Source organism: Triticum aestivum, chromosome 6A (assembly GCF_018294505.1).
Source record: "Triticum aestivum cultivar Chinese Spring chromosome 6A, IWGSC CS RefSeq v2.1, whole genome shotgun sequence".
NCBI lineage: Eukaryota > Viridiplantae > Streptophyta > Magnoliopsida > Poales > Poaceae > Triticum > Triticum aestivum.
The window spans coordinates 103,236,785-103,255,630 of NC_057809.1; the positions used below are offsets into that span (position 1 = coordinate 103,236,785).

At 45.2% G+C, this 18,846-nt stretch overlaps 1 protein-coding gene across 1 annotated transcript; it reads right to left on the bottom strand.

The window, feature by feature from the left end:
- Positions 1-9,434: 9,434 nt before the first annotated feature.
- LOC123129502 (receptor-like protein 3) lies at positions 9,435-17,889 on the bottom strand. Its single transcript, XM_044549645.1, has 2 exons — positions 16,348-17,889; positions 9,435-11,493 (listed from the first exon to the last, which is right to left on the bottom strand). Exons 1-2 carry the CDS (start codon positions 17,769-17,771, stop codon positions 9,435-9,437), a joined length of 3,483 nt encoding a protein of 1,160 aa, XP_044405580.1. The 5' UTR covers positions 17,772-17,889.
- Between the last annotated feature and the right edge of the window lie 957 nt (positions 17,890-18,846).

Here is an 18,846-nt window from a genome sequence, read left to right on the forward strand (position 1 = left end):
AATCAAAGTGAATCTGGAGCACATATCTGAGCTTATCTCCTCTGGGGGAAACCAGGACAACCCCAGCACCGGAACCATTCAACATCTTAGAGCCATCGAGAAACATGGTCCAATGCTCCGATTGAACTTCAGTCGGCTGCTGTTGTTCAATCCACTCGGCGAGGAAATCTGCTATCGCCTGGGACTTAATGGCTTTCTTTGCCTCAAACTTGATATCAAGGGGAAGAAGTTCAATTGCCCATTTGGCCACTCGACCAGTTGCATCTCTGTTGTGCAAAATCTCTGATAGTGGAGCGTCGCTGATGACTGTGATGGAATGATCAGAAAAATAATGAGCAACCTTCTTTGTGGTCATGTATATTCCATACACAAGCTTCTGATAATGAGGATATCTCTGCTTGGATGGAGTCAAGACTTCAGACAAATAATACACTGGGCGCTGAACTTTGAGAGCTTTTCCTTCTTCTTCCCGCTCGACCGTAAGCACAGTACTGACGACTTGTCCTGTGGCTGCGATATAGAGCAACAGAGGCTCTTTGCTGATTGGAGCAGCAAGCACCGGCTGGGTGGAGAGCAGAGCTTTTAGCTCGGCAAACGCTGCATCAGCTTCTGGAGTCCACTCGAACTTGTCTGTCTTCTTCATCAGTCGGTAAAGAGGCAATGCCTTTTCACCGAGTCGTGAGATGAATCGACTTAATGCGGCCAAGCATCCAGTAAGCTTCTGGACATCGTGCACTCACACAGGGCGTTTCATTCGGAGAATTGTGCCAATCTTCTCTGGATTAGCGTCGATTCCCCGTTCGGAAACGAGAAAACCTAGTAACTTGCCACCAGGAACTCCAAATGTGCACTTTGATGGATTGAGCTTGATATCATACCTTCTGAGGTTGGCAAATGTTTCGGCGAGATCAGCGAGCAGGTCGGAACCTTTTCGTGACTTGACAACGATATCATCCATATATGCTTCCACATTCCGACTGATTTGAGTGAGTAGACACTTCTGAATCATTCGCATAAATATGGCTCCGGCATTCTTGAGGCCGAATGGCAGGTGATATAGCAGAAGCACCCGAATGGAGTGATGAAAGCTGTTTTTACCTCGTCGGGTCCGTATAGACGGATCTGGTGGTACCCGGAGTAGGCATCTAGAAAATACAGTCTCTCGCATCCCGCGGTCGAGTCAACAATTTGATCTATGCGAGGGAGAGGAAAATGATCTTTCGGGCAGGCCCGGTTGATGTGCTTGAAATCAATGCACATTCGGAGCGACTTGTCCTTCTTAGGAACCATGACGACATTAGCGAGCCACTCGGAGTGGTATATCTCTCGGATAAATCCTGCCGCCAACAGTCGAGCCACTTCTTCACCGATGGCTTTTCTCTTCTGGACGGCGGACCGCCGAAGATGCTCTTTGACTGGTTTTGCAGATGAGTCGACTCTTAGGCGATGCTCAGCCAGTCCCCTGGGAACACCTGGCATGTCAGCGGGCTTCCATGCAAAAATGTCCCAGTTCTCACGGAGGAACTGGATGAGCGCTTCTTCCTATTTTGGGTCGAGTGTTGTGGAGATGCGGGTCGGAGCTGCATCGGGGTCGGTCGGGTGAATGTGAACAGGCTTCGTCTCACCGGACGACTGAAATGCAGACTCTGTGGCGGGTTTCTTGGATCGCAGCAAGTCACTCGGATCTGCATTTTGCTTGTATTCTTCGAACTCGACCGCTGTCACCTGGGAATCGGCAATCTTTGAGCCCTTCTGAAAGCACTCTTATGCCTTTTTCCGATCACCGGTGACAGTGATCACTCCTTTGGGGCCGGGCATCTTCAATTTGAGGTACACGTAACATGGTCGAGCCATGAACCGTGCGTAAGCTGGTCTCCCCAAAATGGCATGATATGCACTCTGAAAATCCACGACCTCAAACGTCAACTTTTCTTTGCGAAAATGTTTCGAATCACCAAACACCACGTCCAAAGCTATTTGGCCGAGTGACTCGGCTTTCTTCCCTGGTATAACTCCATGAAAGCTCATGTTACTAGTGCTCAGTCGGGACATCGGAATGCCCATTCCTTTCAGTGTGTCTGCATACAACAAATTCAGCCCGCTTCCACCATCCATCAGCACTTTTGTCAGTCGAGTGCCTTCGACAACTGGATCGACCACCAAAGCTTGCCTCCCAGGGGTGGCAATATGAGTCGGGTGATCAGATTGGTCGAATGTGATGGGTATTTGAGACCATTTCAGATAATTTGCTTTTGCTGGGGCAACCATGTTCACCTCTCGGTTAATGACTTTCAGTCGACTCCTGCTTTCCTCATCTCGGTCGAGTCTGTCGCCATATTGATCTCGCCGATTCTCACGCCCTTCGCGCCGCGGAGGCGATCTGGGGCTGTGAGCCGACTGAATCGTATTCACAGTGACAGATCGACTGTGAATTCTGTTGCGCGACTGAGACACGGCTGAATTCTGATCTCCTGCTGCCCGGAGCAGATCCCTGATCTGCAGCAAACCTCTGCCAGCTTCCGACTGCGAAGGCTGAATGGACTCTGCTATACGGGTCGCAGCTGCTAAATTCTGAATTGGGGTTCGATATACCTGAGTCGGCGGGAAGAGTTGACGTCGACTGGTGTCGGGAACTCGTTGCCGCGCGCGCTCGTTGAGTGCTCGCTGAAGGTTCTCCAGTCGAGTGCGCTCGGCCAGATTGGACAGACGCGCCTCCTCCAAGGCGCGAGCCTCGGGGGTTTCTCCTGCGATGGGAATACGCAGGGGATCCTCGTTCCTGCGGCGAAGCTCTTCTCTTTGCAGAGAGTCGAGTGGCTCGGGCTGGTACTCTTCGTAGTCTCGTGCAGGGTCACCGCCGTCACCTGCTCCACCACCACGGGCGAAGCCAGGAGGGCTGTGGGGCCCGTCGACCATCAAGATTTCCGCCGCTGGATCACTGCTTCCGCACTCGGATGCAGTCTCTCCGGAGCCAGTCGACTGATCGAACAAGCCGTAGAGAGATTCGTTGGGCTCGATTGCCGCAACTTGTGTAGTGGCCGATTGGCGAGCCACCGCGTGACTCACCCATCGCTGAAGCCTCGACCGGCCCGAGCGCTTGCGCTGGCAGGAGACCGGGAGGGTGGACGATGGAGGAGCCGACCGATACTGGGTCGACGGTTGCCGTAGCAGAACGCCGCGGACACATGCGCGAAAATGCGTCGCACCGCGGACGGGGAGCGCGTCTACGTCGAGTGGAGCCTCCTGGAGCCATGCGGAGTCGTCGGCGATGAAGGTGAGGGTGCCGAGACGGATCTCTTGACCCTTGACCAAAACTCCAGCAGACACCATGATGAGAGTACTCGGAAGAATCGCAACTTCTCCACAGAATCGCTAAAACACCTGCCCCACAGTGGGCGCCAACTGTCGTGGTTCTAAGCCTGACAGTAGAGTGGGGGGTAGGTATGGAGAGGCAAGGTCCTAGCTATGGAGAGGTTGTAAGCACAAAAGATGTACGAGTTCAGGCCCTTCTCGGAAGAAGTAACAGCCCTACGTCTCGGAGCCCGGAGGCGGTCGAGTGGATTATGAATGTATGAATTACAAGGTGCCGACCCCTTCTGCCTGTGGAGGGGGGTGGCTTATATAGAGTGCGCCAGGACCCCAGCCAGCCCACGCAGGAGAGGGTTTAAGGTGAGTTAAGTCTGGGGCGTTACTGGTAACGCCCCACATAAAGGCCTTTACTATCATAAAGTCTACTTGATTACAGGCCGTTGCAGTGCAGAGTGCCTCTTGACCTCCTGGTGGTCGAGTGGGTCTTCGTGGTCGAGTCCTTCAGGCCAGTCGAGTGAATCCTCGTTGGTCGACTGGAAGGCGACCTCTTCTAAGGATGTCCTGGGGTAAGTTATTTGGATCAGGTCCATGACCCTACCCTAGGTACATAACCCCATCAGACACCACCAAGATGAGCGAGACCGCGCCAACAGATTCGGGTGTGCTCTCGTTGGTGGTTTCAGTTTGATAATTCTCATTACACCTAGCTTCTATTCTCCCAATCTCTGGGATTTTGTGTGCCATTGCATTATCGAATACGTGCCAGCAGGATGGAAAGCAGCGAGCAGCGGCGCATAATCCACAAAAGCAGCCAGCATGGGGCTAAGCCTGCCGTTCCTCCGCGTCGATGAACAAAAGGACCTAAGATAGCTGAGGTGCGCTTGCAGATAGGGGCGCTCCTGCAAGAGATGAGGGAGCAACTGGTGGTCCGGATGGTGAAGATCAGGTCAACATCGGCTGCTTTGTTGTGCCATTGCCACACTTCGGCTGGAACATGCTCGGACGACCATGGCACCGGCGCCACTTCTTCATCTTCTCTGGAGCCACACCATTTCTGCGGGATAAGCGAGTTGGAGGAAGATGGGAGAGATGAGTCACTTACTCACTGACAGAAAATCATTTGGGCAGAACCTCCTTTTCACGAGAGATGATTGATTGTTCCTCCGCCTTCACTTTTGTGCCCAAAGCCCCGTGTGTTGCTTGTGAACCACTGTTGTTTAGGTAGTCAGTCATGTAAACTATAAGGACATATAATATAATATATAACTCTCATAGAATCCACTTTCTCTTCCATTCCTGTATATTACATGTCCAACATACTTTTTTCAAAAAAGTTCCTTGCTAAACTAACAACAATCATTAGGAACTTTTGGTGGACAGGTATTCAAGATGATCAGACTACTAGAAGCTTGTGCCTTAGGGCATGGGCTGATGTATGTATTGAGAAGAAAATTGGTGGTCTTGGTGTTAGAAATTTGCAGGCAATCAACCAAGGACTTGTTCTCTCGACGGCATGGAGATTGGCAAAAGAGCCGCAAAGTCAGCTAGCATTGATTCTCAAGGCAAAGTATCATCATGATACATCCATTTGGAGAGCCCGGCGAACAAACCTAAATCTGCCTTTTGGTCTGCAATTCTAAAGGTAAAGCCTCTTCTAATCTCGGCCACAATTTGCCAAATTGTTGATGGTGCTAGTTCTATTTGGAGCTCGCCTTGGTTTTCCGGATGGGAAACTATTTATGATCATTTTATCATTCAGCAACAATCTTTTTCTTACCCTGCACAAGTTAAAGATCTTTGGATACCGGGTCAAAAGAACTGGAATGCAAACTTGATTAATTCTCTTTTCACTCCTGAATTGACTAATACCATTCTACAAACTCCTATTATTAAGGCAAATGGTAAGGATATGTTGGTTTGGAAACTAACTCCTGCAGGTGAATTCTCTTCCAAAAGTGCTTACAAGCACTGCTTCAACAATCTTCAGCTTCCACCAAGGCAAAGGCCCAAAATTGTCCCTATGCAGATCATTTCCCTTCTTAATCAGGTGTGGGAGGATAAACAAATGGCACCAAGAGTTCAGACATTTGCTTGGAGGCTTCTTAGGAAAGCACTTCCTACAGGTAAGAGGGCAGGTAGGTACTCCAAACATATCAATGAAAACTGCTCTAGATGTGGACTATTAGAAGATGAAATGCATATGTTGTTTCTCTGTCCTTTTTCTAAAGCTGCATGGTTTTGCTATCCCTGGTTTATTAAAACGGAATCTCTGGCTGAAAATTATCATTCTATTCCTGATATGATTCGTGCTTTGATTACATCTCAACATCCAAAAATAAACTTGACTACTCTTTATACTTTTCTATGGTGTCTTTGGAAAGCTCGGAACGACTGTCTATTTTGTAGCAAATTATGCAAGCCTTCCCAGGTGTATGCTTCAGCAAATGCAATAATTGAAGCAACCAATTTAGAAGATAAGAACTTCGCTCAGCAACAAGAAAGCGATAAAGCTCAGGAGCAGTTGCAGGCTTCTTCAACAACCACGCATACACATGACTGTAATAACCTTACAGAGAATGTCATCTTTTGCGACGCAGCCTGGGAGAGACACACAGATTCAGAGCTGGGCCATGCTGCCTTAGGAGTAATCATCACCATGCAAGACAATCAACACCTCCAACGACTACACGTCTCTGCGCTTTCGCCTCCAGTTTCATCACCCCTCCAGGCTGAGACTTATGGGCTGCTACTAGCTACTAAGTTAGCAGATCTTCTGCAGGTTCAGAACCCTCACTTTTGCACCGACTGCTCGGTGTTAGTTTCGGCGGCAAGGTCATCAACGGTATTTGCTGCTCCAGGATGTTGGGAGAACAGACCTCTCCTTGCAGAGATCCAAGCCTCTCCCTCTTTTAGTCGTAACAAGATCACTCACATCAACAGAAGCAACAATGTAAAAGCTGATCATCAAGCTCGATTAGCTTTGCGGATTCAGTCAAGGTCCTTAGCTCTTTGTTGCTTATGTACACAAGCAGATCAAGGTCAATGTTTCGGAAAGGACATAGTTTCTGGTTCTAGCATGAGTCCCTTCATGCTTCTTTCTGTAAAATGCACCTGATCATCAATAAAGTTTTTTTGTGTTAAAAAAATGTAAACTATGAGGACATATAATATAATACGACTCCTAAGCCACTTCCTTTTAACACTATGAAGTACATCCAGCAACGTGGAAGGGGCACGTCCAATCTGGCACCGCCCAACTATCTATCAGGCGACCCATGGGACGAATCAACAACCTCTTACGCTAGTAGGCATTGGATAAAGAGAAGCGACCCCCTATTCCTACAACTAAGAAGTCATAAGCGCAGCTAGCGACTGGTAAGAGATTGTGTACAGATTGGCTAGTGGGTGATGCTTGCATGTTCCCCCACAGCCAGCCCATCACAAAGAACGCGAAACCTGGATTTGCTTTATCGGGGACACTGGACACCCGATTTGACATGGCTAGACTAGAGGAACACTGCTCATCAAGAGCACATACACCAATATAGAATACTTTGCCATTTTTCTTACCATCCGGTATGGAGCCATCAGCGTCTTAGGCTTAGCGGGAAAGACCTTTGTAGGGTCTTCCAATCGTTCTGGACTGGCCAACAACGCCAATGAAACTTAATCCAAAGTCATGCCATCTCGTACTCTCTGTTCAGGATTTACGTTTCCAATCTTACATTCTTAAGAAGTTGCTCCCCACTTCTATCAATTCTTTCAACATGCACACTGTACACATCATCATCATGCCATGTCAGCGTCCAATTTGCAAAGAAAAACCAATCGATCTATCTCGCCTACGGCCAGCCGTGTTAATCCAATCAATGTTTCCCTACCTCCTCACAACCATCCCCCATCCCCAACCAATCCACTCCTCCCGCACGGCCCCCGGCCCCGAAGCGTTTTACTCTCTTCCACCCCTTGGTCTTTCATCTCTTCCTCCACCTTCCACCCATGGTTCCTTTTATCTTCCCAAATCAATAAATCTCCACCGGGGTCCTTATGATCCTTCTCTTCTTCCGTCTATTTATGCATCTCTCCATTTTCTGTTGTCGTCAACCTAGAGCCCTGGCCGTCGACGCGGACTATGCTGGCCCAAGCCCTTCGCCTTGCTGCCGAGCTGACTTCTTATTGAACCACGCATGACATCCCCGACGTCCTCCTGCAGCATCACCTGCACCAGAGGTGCGGGCTCTCCTTCCTCTTATCTTTTCATATATAACGGATTTTATTTTGAGTTAGAAGAAGAATCCAACTAGCTGGCTGGACAATGCACACCCTAAAAAGGCATATTCGAGTAAGAGGCATGCATCCCCCTAATCAAATGGAAGTAAAGAGAAAAGGGTCGTGGATTTAACGCCGTCTTTGAAGATAGGAGAGGAGAAAGGAAGTGTGAGCGAGAGTTGACGAAGTACAACCAAGCTGGGCCTGGAAAAAGTTTGAAAACACCTTCTACCCACATTCAAAATTCACACAAAAAACATTCATGATTTTTAAAATTCACTTTTTAAAAAATTGCGATTTCCTCAAAAATACACCTACATTATAAAAAATATGATTATTTTACATTTTCAAAATTCCTGAACACTTACTTAAATTCATGGATTTAGATAAACATGCAAAAAAATGAAAATGTTTATAATTTTAAATAGTGTCCATATTTGTGTTATAGATTTTCGCGTTTTAATGAAAAAATGACCAGATAGAGGGGTAAAACGAAAAAAAATCACTGGATAAAAACAGCTCGACACGCCCCAACTGGGCAGCCTATAGCCCAGCCCACACGGACGAACGTTAAGCCCTGTCGCCTCGCAGCCCGGCCCACCTTGCCTGCAATGCGAAGTCCATTTCTTATCGCAGGATGCAAACGGAGCCCATTTTGCACGCACGGCCGGCGGGTGGCGCCTCGGCGCAGAGAGGTGCTACCTCGTCCGGTGGCCGGAGGCCAGGAAGCGGATCGGCTCGGAATCCCGCTGCTTCCCCCAGGAGGCCGATTGTTCAAGTCGCCGTGACCCGGCGCAGAGTGCGCTGCCCGCGGTGCCCGCGGACGGAGGCTAGGGAAGCAGGGCCGTCGACGCGCGCTCCCAAGGTACGTCGTGCAAATTTACTTGCTGGGAAAAGAATCAAGAATGGGGCGCGTGGCTACAAATCTGCGTCGCCGGCACATAAAAACTGGGATGCATTCCTCACAAAATGGGCTGTTGTCTCTCGTTTTAGTTGACTCTGACAAGATTGGGCGATGTATTTTTTGGACATTCTGCTGCGTCTGTTTTCACAGATTATGGTAAGGGTGCTCCAGTGTAAGTGTTACTTGTATTCCTAAAAATAAATTTATCATCGCTCCAGTGTTATATACTCCCTCCGTTCCTAAATACTCCCTCCGTTCGGAATTACTTGTCGCAGAAATGGATGTATCTAGATGTATTTTAGTTCTAGATACATCCATATTCGAGACAAGTAATTCCGAACGGAGGGAGTATTTATGTTCAGAACATAACACTGAACATAGCACTGTAAGCAGTATTATGTTCCTGCGTTTGTTTGCTGAATATAACAGTCGAGAACATTTCACCATTTCCTGCGTTTGTTTATCTAACACTGGAGCGATGAATATTTAGGAATACAAGTAACATAACACTGAACACTTGTTTGCTGAATACAAGTAACAGAACATAACAAAACATAACACTTGTTTGCTGAATATAACAGTCGAGAACATTTCATCATTTCCTGCGTTTGTTTGCTGAAATGGAGGAGCATTTCACCATGGTAAGCAGTATTGTTCAATATTCAGCAAGCAAAGGAAATGGTGAAATTAAAGTTACAATGGCTTTTATGTTTTAAAAAGAGTTACACAGAGTCTAGAGTGTTGAGTTTTCCCTGTACAATATTGCTTCATGTTTGAACTGTCCCATATTATTACACACTTTTCAATCCTAGAATATTTTGTATACCTAATTATGAGTTTATGACTCGTACCTAGAGGAGAAGCTTACTTACTGTTACTGGACATGTTGGTAAACCTGAATAGCAACCCAATCTGATCAAAGTTGACACAAACAGATACATACATTGGACTAGCACTAGCCCAAATTTAAATACCTCGATAGGACTATCTGATCATACAACACCCCTACACCAAAGAATGCACTGAAGGCAATTGCGAAGGCCACCTTGTAATCAAGTTGTTTTGTTGACAGAATAGTGGCTGGAGGTGCTTTTGCTGAACCGCATCTGTGTACGAGCATAGAGCCACACAGCTTTGGGTTTCCATCAAAGCTAGAAACCTCAAATGTGCTAAACTGGCCTCCAGATGGAATCAAACCTTCTAGGTCATTGTCAGAAATGTTGAATCTGGATAGGAAATGCAGATTGTTCAGTGCAGATGGGATATCACCTGTGAGATTGTTGTTGGACAAGTCTAGCACCTGCAAGTTTGTGAGATTGCAAATCGATTGTGGGATCTGCCCGGATAACTTGTTGAAACTGAAATCAAGTACACCAAGCACTTTCAACTGACCGATCTGTGGGGGAATCACACCTGTGAAGTTGTTGTTGCTTAGATTCAACACTAGTGGGAAAGATGTATCCGCAAGGTATTGAAGTGATGGATCAATATAAAGAGGCAGCTCAAAGACCCATGGGCCCAAATGACTTGAGTTGCCAGTTGATTTTAGCATTGACATCTCCATCAAGGTTAATGGGATTTCTCCTGTAAGATTGTTGTTTGACACATCCATATAGAAGAGATGGCTTAGGGAGTTGATCCAGCCTGGTATTGGTCCAGTGAGTTGATTGCTTCTTAAAATTAACATCTCTAAGTTTGTGAACCTTGATATCCATAGAGGTATTTTTCCAGACAATTGGCAACCATCCATATCCAAAAACTGAAGATTCTCAAAGCCATCAATCATGTCATCCTGTGGCATGAGCTCTCCTCTGAAGTTGTTTCCAATAAGCAGGGTGCTAAGTTTCTTGCTGCTCTTAAGGATCTGAAATGCATTTGTGATGTTTGTGAAATTGTTTTTGCCAAGTGACAAGAAGGAGAGATACTTCAGGTTGCCTATTCTCAGTGAGAGCTCTCCATGGAAATTGTTTGCTGCTAGCCGCAGCGCAGTCAAATTGCTGCATGAGTAGATGCTTTCTGGAACTACGCCAGTGAAGTTGTTTAACCAAAGATCTAAAGTTTTCAGATTGGATAGGTTGGAGAAATTGACCTTGGTAAGTTCTCCGCTGAAGTAGTTGCTCCTGAGGTCAATTCTTATGAGATTTTTACACTTGCTCAGTGTTGATGGCAGCTCCCCTGACAGGTTGTTGTACTGCAAATGGAACTCCTCCAATCTCTTGAGGTCACCTATAGAATCTGGAATCCTGCCATTGAAGTTATTCCACCCAAGATCAAGGATTTGTAGATTTCTGAGGCTTATTATGCGATCACTATCAAGAACACCATGTAAATCATTGTTAGGAAAAGAGAGGCATTCCAGCGAGGTCGCATTAAAGAGCTCATCTGGGAGTGTTCCACTGAGGTTGTTGTAGCCGGCCCTGAGCACTCTCAGCATGGAGCAATTACCAAGACCTGGGGGCACGCTGCCACTCAGTTTGTTGAAACAGAGGTCAAGCACAGCGAAGGATGGTGAGGTATTGCACAAATCACTTGGTATCCGCCCAGTAAAGCTGTTATTGCTGGCGTTGAGTGCTATCAGATTATCCATTTTCTTCCATATTATGGATGGAAATGGTCCTGTAAGTAAGTTGCTCGAGATATTCAGTACCTGCAGAGGTCGGTCAGGGGCTGAAGATGGTAGTTCGTGCAGAGCTCCTCTCAAACGGTTGAAACTGATGTCAAGGACAATGATGCTGCTGGATGACACCAATTCTAGTGGCAAGCCACCGGACAGTGAGTTGTGCGACAGGTTGAGATGTAACAGGCCGGTGAGGTTGCCAAGGAATGGCGAGATGACCCCCTCAAGACCGTGAGAAGCCAGTGAAACATCAGTGACCGTCTTATCGGTGCTGCAGGCAATCCCCTCCCAGCTGCAACAGTCTGTGTCGCTCCGCCATGACACCGTGAGGCCGCCGTCTTGTGAGAACCCATCAAGGAGCTGGATAAGGGAGCTCTTCTCCTGCTCCGTGCAGGAGCTGGTGGGAGAAGCCAAGGAGACTAGTAGCACAACAGCCAAACCAAAGAATGGTATTGGCAATCGGTTCCTGCATAAGTGACTGAGTAGCTGCATAGTTTTCGCGAGAAGTTAGCTTGGAAACTAGAGGCTTAAGCTTTGGTCTGCCATGATGAAGTACTAGTTTTTGATGAAGATAGAGTAACCGAGGAAAGGAAGAACCTGCTCTGGTCTCCATTTTGTTTGATCCATCCTGGTCGTTACTGATGAAAATAAGGTACCGGTCAAGGATTAGCTGGTATTGGCGAATTGCATATCCACTGTAATTTATTCATAGGCCTGACTTCCAAGCACAAATTGGGGTGTTAATACTTAAACCTGACGTCTTCTACTACCAGTTTTACAATTACATTCCATCATTGATGTCAGAGTCAATTTGGGTCAAGAATTAGCTGGTATTGGCGTGTTGCACATCCACTGTAATTTATTCACGAGCTTGACTTCCAAGCACAAATTGGTGTGTCAATCTTTAATCTGACCTCTTCTACTACCAGTTTTACATTTACATTCCATCATCGATGTCACGGTCGATACACGTACTTGATTTGGAGAAGAGCATGTGGAGGTACATGAAGGGGTTCTTATTGAACATTGTATGCATTTTTTACAATTTAGATTATCATGTCTGGAATAGGTGTAATTACAATTAGAAACAGCTATCAGCAGTAAGTGGTCATTGCAGATAGTTTCTTGTAACTATGATCTACTCCTATAAGTGACCAGTGCAGTTGGTTGATCGAATAATGTGTTGTAACTATCGCCATATGGCCTTGCGTAGCGTGTTTATGCTGCTCAAACCTAGTTGTTCTTCTCGGCATCCCATCACTTGCCTTGGCAGGGTCCATGCCATGCAAGCTAGCCTGATCGCATGATTTCCCCAGAAGTCTTGTCCTAGCTTTCTAACTTCATCTAGTCAGTGTCATGTTGTTGCCAATTATCTTTTAACACGTACAAAGTCAATGCTGAAGCTATGCACACCTAGCCACAACATCAACATCAGGTATATTGTTGGGGTTAATTGTGTTTGACTTGTTCTTGCCTGAACTTTTTATAACTTATTTACTGAGAGCTACATCTTTTTTCTTAAACAAAACAATAGCACCTAGTTGTTGCAACTGAATCTGCAGGAGGTTAAATTTCTCCGCCATCTAATCTAATTGTGTATAATAAACAAGTGGTGCCTTTTTTTCAAAGATTGAATGAGAAGCAGCCTTATTTCATTGTAGTTCATAATAAAGGTTGCATCCTTTTTCTAAGAGTTAGCACGCATCGATGCCATTTTATTAGTTATAATAAATAATTAAGGTATCCACATCACAGAACAATGTGAAACAACTCTTGTAATACACATGTCAAAACTGCAACTGGTAGCCAAAAATTGTGTACTGCATGATTTATGTGATTCTAAATAGAATCGAATCCTAGGATTGAACAGCGCAATTTTTTTCCACAAAAAGGTTTTTTTTTTCCTTGCACCATAGGAAAACTATAGCAATCTTCTCAAAATGTTGGAGTAAGTGGACATTTCTCTACAAGATATAGTGCAACATAATTTTTAGGAAACTGAAATTTGCATTTACAATCCGTAGAATCAAAAAATCTGCGCATGAAAAATTCCTAGGGGTTTAAATCCGCCAAGTTTCTTTGAAAATCCTTAGAATCAGAGAGGCCAATCGACGTCCTCCTTTTAACAGACTTGCTGCTACGCTACGGATGAACAAATGGGATTTTCCTGATCTATCGAAGAAATTCCCCTTGGCTTCGTCTGTGTTCTGTGTGACCTTCGCCTTGGACTGAATTGGTTGAAAGCTGTCTGAGAGCAAACGACTGCTTTCCTTCTTTTTTTTGTCGGTCGATGCTCTTCAGTATGTGTAGCTGCTGCACTTCATTTCATTTCCTGTTGTTGGAGTGTCCATCATTGGCCATCATACTGGCGTTTGCATTTAGCCCCAGGTAGAGTGGTTCACACTAAAAACAGAAAACAGATAGCATCGCTTTGCATGTGGGTAATACTACGTATGTTCTGATTTAGAGAAAGCTCGGAACTGGTTGGCATTCACTGATCAGATTAAATTGCTCGCATTCGACCTCCTCAGCATCTGGTGTTTAATGTCCAATGAACATTCAGAGAAAAAAAATAGCAATTTAACAACTTAATGAGCCTGGTGCCCTGTTCTTTGTTATATTGCTGATATGTTTGAGTAAACTGGTTTTCACAGTCTGTTTGGTTTCATTGAAATGAAACAACAGTGCTGCAATTTTAACCGTGTTTAAAAGAATTGTATTCCTTTTGGGATATGGTTCTGTTGGCAATCTGATCAGTGTGGAGTGGTTTGGTTCCAAGGGAAAATTATATCAGTGCTACGTTCTTGGCTAATAATATTTCTGTTCGGATTTGAGAGTAACGTCAAGTGGCTGGCACACATATCTATGAAAGATACACTGAGCTGACAAGAACGTTTCGGGGTATTCACCGTCAACATTTTCAACTCTACTATCCAACCGGAACTACTACGCATAGGTACTTGGTGTTATGATCAATGTGAGCGACCAATCCAGTGGTGTGCAGCAGTTTGATGACACACATGGACAGGTTGATTGCACTGTCGTACAGAAATCCGACGCATAGTGTCATGTTCACCCCCTCCCTAATCAATCAGAAGTGATGAGATAGGGGTCACAGATTTAAGGACGTATACTGAGAGACAAGATGCGACGGCAAGAGCTCACTAAGTCCAATCAAGCTGGTGCCTGGAAAGAGTTGAGAAAAAAAAATACATTCTAGTCGCATTCAAAATTCGTGAGCATTTTTTTGAAATCATTATTTTCTAAATTCAGGATTGTATAAAAATCATGTTTAAAAAATACATGGGCATTTTTTTAAATTCGCAAACATTTTAAAAAATTTGTAAATAATTTTATGATTCACAAAAAAATAAAATCCGTAAACACTTACTTAAATTCGTGTATATTAAAAAATATGCATGTTTTCTTAAATATTTATATAATTCTAAATAGTGTTCATTTTTTTTTGAACTTAAATAGTGTTCATATTTGTTTTCTAGATTTCCGCGTTTAATTGAAAAAACCCACCAAAAACAGGAGCCAATCGGAAAAAAGTCGCTGGACAAGAAGAGCTCGACACGCCTGATTCGGGCCAGCCTACAGCCACACGGAGGCTGAGCCCTGCCGCGCCGCAGCCGGCCCACCTGGCCTCCAATGCGAAGTACCTGGCCCGATGCAGACGGAGCGCACTTTGCACACGCGGTTACCTGGTACGCCGGCGGGCGGCGCCTCGTCCGGTGGCCGGAGGCCAGGAAGGGGATCGGCTCGGGTTGCATTCGGTGACCTCCCGCAGCTCCCCCCAGGGAGGACGATGATTGAACTCGCCGTGAGCCCGTGACCCCGGCGCAGCGGCGGCGGAGAGTGCGCTGCCCGCGCCCGCGGACGGAGGCTAAGGGAAGCAGGGCCGTCGACGCGCGCTCCCAAGGTACGTCGTCGTGCAAATTAACTTGCTGGGAAAAGAATCGCCCGAATCGAGAATGGGGCGCGTGGCGCGTAGCTACAGATGTCGTTGGATCACTCTTAGTTTATGAGAATCGGATTGTAAACCGCCGTATAGTTTGGGCTACAGATTAGCGTCGTGGGCACACAAAACCTTGGGATGCACAAAATTGGACGTTCTCTGCTTCGTACGGTTTCACAGATTGCGGTGCCCTAGTACTAGTCGTATACCTAAAAAATTAGCATGACTCCAGTGTTACGCATTGCTCAATGTTCAGCAAGCAAAAGGAAATGATGAATTGAGGTTACATTGATTTTTCTGTTCCGAAAAGAGTTACAGCGGAGTTGAGAATTTCGACTTTTCATTTTATTAATATTGCTTCAGTTTAAACAGTCCCACAGCATTACATACTTTTACATCTCCCAGAAATAGAATAACTGTTACTCTTAGAATGTCTTGTAGACCTAATTATGAGTTTATGACTCATACCTAGAGCAGAAGCTTATTTACTGGACATGTTGCTAAACCTGGATAGCAACCTAACCTGATCAAAGTTGACATAAACAGATACGTAAATTGGAGTACTACTAGCCAAAATGCCTCGATAGGACTATTTGATCATACAACACCCCTACACCAAAGAACGCACTGAAGGCAATCGCGAAAGCCACCTTGTAATCAGTTTGTTTTGTTGACAGAATAGTGTCCGTAGGTGCTTCTGCGGAACCACATTTGTGAATGAGCATAGACCCGCAGAGTTTTGTATTCCCATCAAAGCTAGAAGTCCCAAATGTGTTAAACTGGCCTCCAGACGGAATAGGACCTTCTAGATCATTGTCAGAAACATTAAACGCTGCAAGGAAGTGTAGATTGTTCAATGCAGCTGGGATTGCACCTGTGAGATTGTTGTTGGACAAGTCTAGGATCTGCAGGTTTGTGAGATTTCTTACTGATTTTGGGATCTGTCCTGATAGCTTGTTGAAGCTGAAATCAAGTGCAACAAGAACTTTCAACTGACCAATCTGTGGGGGAATCACACCTGTGAAGTTGTTGTTGCTTAGATTTAATACTACTGGGAAAGATGTAACCACAAGGTATTGAAGTAGTGGGCCAGTATAAACAGGCAGCTTGAAGACCCTTGGGCCCAAATGGCTTGAGTTATCAGTTGATTTTAGCATTGGCATCTCCATCAAGGTTAATGGGATTTCTCCTGTAAGATGGTTGCTTGACACATCCATAAAGAAGAGTTGGCTTAGGGACTTAAACCAGCCTGGTATTGGGCCAGTTAGTTGGTTGCCTCTTAAAACTAACATCTCCAATTTTGTGAGCCTTGATATCCATAGAGGTATTTTTCCCGACAATTTGCATTCTCCAGTGTCCAAAACTTGAAGATTCTCGAAACCATCAATTTTATCATCCTGTGGCATTATCTCTCCTTTGAAGATGTACCCAAGAAGCAGGGTGCTAATGTTCTTGCTGCTCTTAAGGATCTGAAGGGCATTTGTAATGTTTGTGAAATTATTTTTACCAAGTGACAAGAAGGAGAGATACTTCAGATTGCTTATTTTCGAAGAGAGCTGCCCATGTAAGTTGTTGCTAGATAGCCGCAGTGCAGTCAGATTACTGCATGAGTACATGCTTTCAGGAATTGTACCTGTGAAGTTGTCTGACCAAAGATCTAAAGTTTTTAGATTGCGCAGGTTGGAGAAATTGACCTTGCTTAGTCCTCCACTAAATTTGTTGCTCTTGAGGTCAATTGTTTTGAGATTTGTGCAGTTGCTCAGAGTCGACGGTAGTTCCCCTGACAGGTTGTTGTGGCCCAGTTGGAACTTCTCTAATCTCTTGAGCTGACCTACAGAATCTGGAATACTGCCATTGAAGTTATTCCACCCAAGATCAAGGATTCGTAGATTTCTGAGGCGTATCATGCGAGCACTATCAAGAACACCATGTAAATCATTGTTAGGAAAAGAGAGGTATTCCAGCGAGGTCGCATTAAAGAGCTCATCTGGCAGTGTTCCACTGAGGTTGTTGTAGCCAGCCCTGAGCACTCTCAGCATGGAGCAATAACCAAGCCCTGGGGGAATGCTGCCACTGAATTTGTTGAAACAGAGGTCAAGCACAGCGAAGAATGGTGAACTATTGCACAAATCACTTGGTATCGGCCCAGTAAAGCTGTTATTACTGGCATTGAGTGCTATCAGATTATCTATTGTCTTCCATATTGTGGATGGAAATGGTCCTGTAAGTAAGTTGCTCGAGATATTCAGTACCTGCAGAGGTCGGTCAGGGGCTGAAGATTGTAGTTCGTGCAGAGCTCCTGTCAAGCGGTTGAAACTGACGTCAAGGACAATGATGCTGCTGGATGATACCAATTCCAGTGGCAAGCCACCGGACAGTGAGTTGTGCGACAGGTTGAGACGTAACAGGCCGATGAGGTTGCCAAGGAACGGCGAGATGGGCCCCTCAAGGCTGTGAGAAGCCAACACAACATCAGTGACCCTCCTATCAGGGCTGCAGACAATCCCCTCCCAGCTGCAGCAGTCTGTGTCGCTCCGCCATGACACCGTGAGGCCGCCGTCTTGCAAGAGCCCATCAAGGAGCTGGATAAGGGAGCTCTTCTCCTGCTCCGTGCAAGAGCTGGTGGGAGAAGCCAAGAAGACTAGTAGAACAATGGGCAAACCAAAGAAAGGTATGGGAAACTGGTTCCTGTGTGAACGAGAAAGAGGCTGCATGGTTTTCTCGAGAAACTAGCTAGGAAACTAAGTTTGGTCTGCTAGGATGAAGTGCTAAATTATCTGATGAAGAAAGAACAAGAGAGGAAAGGAACAACCTGCTCTGCTCTCCATTTTGTTTGATCCGGAATCTGGTCGTTAGTTATAAAAAGAAAATTTGGGTTAAGGATTAGCTGCTATTGCTTGGCTTATCTAAGTTTGTTGGTAAGTCTGACTTCCAAGCAGTAATTGTCGTGTTAATACTTAATCTGTCCGTTTCGCTTACCAGTTTTACATGAAGGGGTCGTTGCTGAATAATGCATGAATCTTTTTACACTCGAGTAACATCATGTATATAGCTTCGTTGTATTTGGTTTGACTTCAGCAGGTCTGATACGTTTTTTACAACTTATTGACAACAACTTCCCTTTTTTTAAAAAAAAAAAATGAACCCACTAGGTGCAACTGGATCGGCAGGAAACTGGATTTACATGCCATGTTATCTAATTGTGCATAATAAACAAGTGGTATCTATTGTTCTTTTTTTCCAAGACCGAATAAGAAGCAAGCTCATCTCATTGTCACTTACCTATAGTCAAGATTTCTTTCTTTCTATAGATGTAATTTAACAAGAATCAGTCTCGCTATATTAATTTTAATCCATAATTACATGCCGTATGCACTTAATTTTGGGAAACGATTCATGGAAGTAGCCAATAGTTATGTAGTGTGTCAACAGAACCTTTTGAGGACCAATGAACACAGCTAAGGTCCTCTTTGATATGTGTGATTCTAAACTGCAATTTCATGCCACCTTGGATCCTGTGATTGAATACTGGTGCCCTTAGCTATGTTTTCATGTGGGCCTTCTTTCTAGTTCTTTATCTGTCATTGATCAGTGTGGAGTGGTCAATTTGACTGTTAGGAACTGTCGGAACATTGTTTGAGCACTGTAAAACAACCTTGTCCCAGAAGTTGTGATATTTATTCTTACTTGATATGCCAACCCAAAAGTTATGGTTTTGTGATATTTATTCTTACTATATAGGGCTTTCAGAAAACGGCAGTCATTGCCATGCAAACGAAAGATACATGA

Bases quoted from the DNA above. Each gene is read 5' to 3' on its own strand.
- LOC123129502 (XM_044549645.1), bottom strand. From the start codon at position 17,771: ATGCAGCCTCTTTCTCGTTCACACAGGAACCAGTTTCCCATACCTTTC. The intron at 11,494-16,347 runs GTTAGTTTTAAG...TTCTCCCACCAG, and splicing joins AGGCTCACAAAATTGGAGAT to CTCCTGCACGGAGCAGGAGA.